This window comes from Limulus polyphemus, unplaced genomic scaffold (genome assembly GCF_000517525.1).
Source record: "Limulus polyphemus unplaced genomic scaffold, Limulus_polyphemus-2.1.2 Scaffold3642, whole genome shotgun sequence".
Classification (NCBI taxonomy): Eukaryota; Metazoa; Arthropoda; class Merostomata; order Xiphosura; family Limulidae; genus Limulus; species Limulus polyphemus.
The window spans coordinates 83,295-89,310 of NW_013669252.1; the positions used below are offsets into that span (position 1 = coordinate 83,295).

The 6,016-nt window shown below is 31.9% G+C and overlaps 1 protein-coding gene across 1 annotated transcript in view; it reads right to left on the reverse strand.

The window, feature by feature from the left end:
- Positions 1-89: 89 nt before the first annotated feature.
- LOC106469754 (filamin-A-like) overlaps positions 90-6,016 on the reverse strand; it is a 31,515-nt gene continuing 25,588 nt past the window's right edge. Inside the window, exons 12-15 of the mRNA XM_013930264.2 lie at positions 3,946-4,116; positions 2,428-2,643; positions 1,621-1,818; positions 90-1,259 (exon numbers count right to left, since the gene is read on the reverse strand). Coding sequence (XP_013785718.2) covers positions 1,072-1,259; positions 1,621-1,818; positions 2,428-2,643; positions 3,946-4,116 — 773 coding nt within the window. The 3' untranslated portion in view covers positions 90-1,071. The remainder of the gene's footprint in view (positions 1,260-1,620; positions 1,819-2,427; positions 2,644-3,945; positions 4,117-6,016) is intronic.

Below are 6,016 nucleotides of genomic sequence, written 5' to 3' on the forward strand. Positions count from 1 at the left end.
AATATTTTTTTCATAAGAAAACTATTTTGTGGATGTTTTGCAGTTTTGACATGTGTGTTTGTGTGTTAGGAATTGAAACATTGCTACTATTTAACAATATTGCTTTATTGCAAATTTTAGTGCATTTACATATTGTAAATGGATTGTCCTGTGTAATTTAAAAAAAAGATACCATTTATATCTTTAACAGAGTATTAGACCATGATTTCACAATCAACTCAGTTTAACAAATGGACGGTAAATTCTCTGTAAGCATACTTCTATACTGAATCACTACATAATATTTAGTCTAATAAGGCACAATAAATCTGAAATTATATAAATAATAAAATATCTGTCTTGGCACTAAAAGAGGGGTTTTGGATTTTGTTGTTTTATATAAAATAGAAAACGAATTACGCATGCTTTATTTTTTAGGGTTTTAATTAAGTAGTAATGAAATTATTTTACAAAGTATAAATAATAATAGTTTGCATTCAGCACAAGATAGTTGTTTCTGAAGCATGTTAGAAATGGAGGCATAGAAATTTCACTTGTTCATTAAATTTTTAAAACATTCTGGAATCTGTAATTTAGCCAAAAGATTCTTAAATGTTAACAAACACATGAATTTATCAGTTGTACAATTACTGGCGATCAAAGTAGACTAAAATAGTTTTTTGCTTTACAGGATGTAGAAAATAGACTGATTATTATTTAAAATAATGTTATAACTTTGGATTTCAATGTCACTCTACCTAGAATGTTCCCAATAAAATATAAGATGGTTTAAATAGATACCAGAGAAAGTAACCTCTGACAATTAGAATTAAAACTATCTGCACAAAAGAGCTAGTATCCTAAGTTACAGGAACCAAGACAAGGCAGATCATTCCAAAAAAATAAATCAAAATCGAATTTATGGTTCTTTTATACAATTTCTAGAGAAATATGTTTGTCATTACTACAATGTATGACTCAAAATGAACAAAAAAAAACACCATGCTTTCATGTGCATTATTATCCAGTGCTGAATGCAACCACACACACACACACACAGAGCTATTGTTGTTACTGATGGGATAGCAATGTTCATGAGGCTTCCACTTTAAAAGGACTGCCAGGGATGTGCTCCTCACCCCACTTCACAACCAACACGTACTCTCCACTCTCTTTCAACACGTAATTAACTTGATACATATTCCGACCTAAGTGCTTAACAAACACCTCATCAGAGGGACCTTTTGGACCATAAATGGACACATACAAGAGATTATTACCTAAAAATAGAAAATAATAGTTTAACATATTAGTTATTTTGAATGAAAATAAAAGAAATTAGTAGTTTCCTTATGGGTTTTTTTCTGGTACAATTCCAAGAATACTATAACCTCAACAATAAAAACTTGCCAAATTTTGTGAAGATACACGTAGTATGTTCAAGAGTTACATCATGTACAGATTCACCGCTACAAGGATGATCTAATAGACCAAGCCCAATTTAAACTGTTTTAGGATATTACATTATCTTTAATCATAAATTTGTAAAGATACATACACTTTTAGTCACATTTTAAGATGTAAGTAATTTTTATAGTGATATCTATTTTTTTTTATGTGAACAGTAACAAATTAACTTACCAGCATCCCCGCAGTTGACAGTAAATGTATTCTGCTTGTGAAGATAAGCTTTCTTCAATCCCATTCCTTTACAAGTAACTCTGTTAGCATTAGAATGGAAACGTGGGAGGCTCTCAGCTTTCTGACGTGCCTGCTTTGTTACTGTCTCAACTATAACTGATGATGTTTCATGCTCACCAAAGTCTGCCATGGAAGGACCTACAGATTACAAAATTCATTTATGGAGGACTAATAAAGTGTAAAGAGATATTCTAGTTAAAACCAAATGATTATGTTAAGCAGATAGTAGATCCTTAAAGTTTGTCTTGAATTTTTTGTGCAAGGCTACATCAAGGCTATCTACACATAATAGCCCCTAATTCTGAACTGACGGACTACAGCTATTCAATAGTGCCCATCACTAAATCTTGGGCTACTCTTGCCTGATAGTGGATGATGACTGTCACTTTTATACCATACCCATGGACCCAAAGGGCAGAGCTAGTTTTTATGTTAGTGGGACATGGACCTGAAATTGTTTCTCTGTGAATTAACTTCAATGATGAAAGATCATAATGGATAGCCATTTAGAAAGCTAGAAAAACAAAGTCACTTCATTTTGAAAACTTTATTAAAAAAATTGCATTAAACATAATTTTCCAATATTTTAGATCACCTAGTCCCTCCTCCCCCTACTAAAATACTTTGAAATACAAATTTTATACTTGAATTAATTTCCAGGAGATTTTGCAGTAATTAAAACAAAAAGATGTTAATGATTCTTTAGAAGGAAATAAAAAACGAAAAATATGGGGACATAAAACATACCAGTGCATCGAACTCTGAATGGGCTTCCTGCTATGTGATACCCGTTATATTTGATGATAACAAAGTAGTCACCAGGAGCAAGAGGTGTGTACCTGACTGTGTAACCCTCTTCAACCTCAGTACAATCCATAGAGACTTTTGATGGCCCATCAATAGTGACGGCTAAAGTACCCGCTCCAGCATTACAAGTGTCTACAGTAAACTCAGTCTTGCTTCCTGAAAAAAAAGGAGCTCATGAGGTAAATAAGGTTACCAAAATTAATATAGTTTTGTCATCAGTAAAAGAATACTTAGCTAGGAAAATGTAATGTGGACTAGATTCACGAAATTTATATTGTATAGTAAAGTTTGTTTTCATTCCTGGAAAACTAACATGAGCTGTATAAGTTAATGAGATGTTTTAAATTCTGCATATTTAACATTAAGTTTAATAAGCCAAAGAAAACAAACAAAGTTTTCAAAAAAATAAAAAGATGGTAATATCATTCTTCAGCTTGGTAAACTAAAGTATAATCATGTTACAAATCAATACAAAATACTGTTATGTAGCTGTTATTTTTTAGTGCTGTGTTTTTTCATATAAAGCTACTATATTTTTCATTAACAGTTGCAGAAAGATATCTATATCATTAACAACCAGTATGCAAGTCAATTAGAAGAATATCCTGCATATTTGGAGGTGTGGGAGTGGTCAAGGTACATTTGGTATTTTGGATGCAGAAACAACTTTTGATATAATAAGCTCACAAAGCCATAGTTTCTCAGATAGTTGCACATACTTCCATAAAACCTAAGACTCAAAGATACAAATATTGGAAGGTTGGCCATGACATAAGAAGTGATGCTGATTCTTGTCCATAAATAAGTAGTTATGCAGCAGGTCTTGTCAGCAAACACTTATGGCATATGGGCCTATTCAAGTTGTTCTTTGATGATAACTCTGCATTTTGTAGAATGCCTTATCTTGTACCTTAGCTTCAATGCCATTATGATCACATATGCGTCAACTACATTTAGACACCTTGTAACTTCATGTAAGCTTTGATACAGTTGCTTCTTCAACCATCTCCACTGACAAAATTGTCACAAACCACATATAAAAATGCTTCTTTACAGCAGAAAGATGACACTTTTTTCTCCAGATTAAAGGTAATAAGGACAGATTAGCATGCCTAAGTATAAAATTCATTCTGTTTGATTTTAAGAAACATTTCAGGCAGACACCCTTTGTCAGGCAGTAAATGTTGTAATACGTAGAAAGAAGTTCTCACGAAGTACAAAATCTTTTACAGTAACTTGTAAACTACTGTGTCTTACTGCAACTTCCAAATTCAACATCATTTTAAACTTTCAAACACTTTTGATGACGAGGAACCCACTTTGAGACTAATAATGGCTGGAGATGGCTTGAATGGGTAATGGAGAAAAACTTTAATATAAGTTTAACATAACAACAAATGTACAACGTTTTGACATGGTTTTGTCATCATCAGTAACAACAGAAGATGTAAAATATACCTGTTTTACACTCTTTTAGCCCATTACCATAGGCACGAACAGAAGCAGGATCAGCATCATCTTTGCCAATTCGAATGCGGAAGGGGCTTTCTGGGATGTGGACACCATCATGACGAATGTGCACTTGGTGAATGCCATTTTCTTTGGGGATGAATCGAAGGGCCCACTGGTCTGGAGAAAAAATATATATAACAATTAAATAGACATATATCTATTAATAAAAAAAAAAAATAACTTTCTTGGTTTACGAAAAAACTTGGCAGTGAAATATCCTCAATATGTATGTTTGTTTGTTGAATTTCATGCAAAGTTACTTGAGGGGTATTTGTGCTAGCAGTCTCTAATTTAGAAGCGATAGGCTAGAGGGAAGGCAGCTAGTCAACAATACCCATTGTCAACTATTGGGCTATTTCTTTTGCCAAAAAGTGAGCTTGACTGTCACATTATTACAACCCCATTACTGGAAGGGCAAGAAGATTTCATAACAGGACTTGAATTCATGACCTGCAGATTGAGAGTTGAGTGCCCTAACCACCAGGCCAAGCCAGAAAGTTGGCTCAGAAAAGTCATTTATAAATTCAACTATCTTATATAATTGCAAATTTGACATCAGTAGTAACAAAATTTTACAGTTACAGTCCATAATATTATTTCAAATGTTTACATGAATCAAGCTTCTTAATATTCATTGGTGGAAAAAGTTTATGATTTTTTAAGCACTGTAACAGTCATTATAATTTTTTTAAACATTGTGGACAGTAATGAAAATATTACTAAATACTAAACAATTTAATTTAACAATAAAATAAGACTTTTAACATTTGATAAAAGAAAAAACGTATTAGTAATAAAAAGAGATTTCCTTCTTAAAAGTTTAATATACTAGCAGATGTACTCGTGGGATGCATGGTGAGAAATTTATGAAAGTTTTTTTCTAAAATATGCCAGTGGCAATATAAAAATAAAAAGTAAATAGGAATAAAATTATTCATGTCCAGTGGGCTTGATTATTTAAATAATATTTTATTTTTTATCAAAAGGCAATAAGTAACATGTGACTTAAAAACATATCACTTAATATAAGTGTGTTTATCTTGAAAGTATGTATAAACAATGTGTGAAAAAGAAATCCCTCAAATTATTGATGATATTTCAAAATGGAATACACATGTATAATTAATGTTTTACTAGTTATGAATATAAACAGTGTTTCTGTCTTAGTCCTAAGTATGCTCATAATGCTTGAAAATACATAGACTATACATATACCCCATGTAATGAAAGAGGAAACTGGAGAAATCCCACCAGTACCCCTAGTGACCACCTTCACTGATTGATCTGTATTTAGCCAGCACTGGAGCTATAAAATTTATGCATTTTAAAAGAAAAATAACTTTTTGACACATCCCAACTACAAAAGCCTAGGAGGAGTTAGAGGACAAACAAACACACTTCTCTCACATTATAGTAGGATTGATTGGGGAGAAAAATATGTTTTACTTGTACTTTAACATACGAAGACTGACTAGTAAAAGAACATTTTTAAAGGAACTAATGTTAATAATTTTTCAATTCCTTTAATTTTTGATTAGATATTTATCAATAGAAATGGTACAGCTAATGCGACATATTTCTTCAAAATCAGACTCACCCACAGTGAGGATATCTTACACCTCGGTTTATCCAGATCATGCTTTAACACAAAACTTTATCTCCATTTCAAACCAAAAATTACAGAAAAAACATGACAAGTTCACCTACTTCACATATATAGAAAGTGCCTATTTTAACCATAAACAATTTCACTTACAGACAGTGCCTATTTTAACCATAAACTATTTCACATACAGACAGTGCCTATTTTAACCGTAACCTATTTCACATACAGACAGTGCCTATTTTAACCATAACCTATTTCACATACAGACAGTGCGTATTTTAATCATAATCTATTTCACATACAGAAAGTGCATATTTTAACTAAAACATCACAAAAAACAGAAGAGAAACTCCAACAGCTTCAAGCTTTTTTTCTCCACATTAAATCATTAAGTTGCTAATATACACCTGG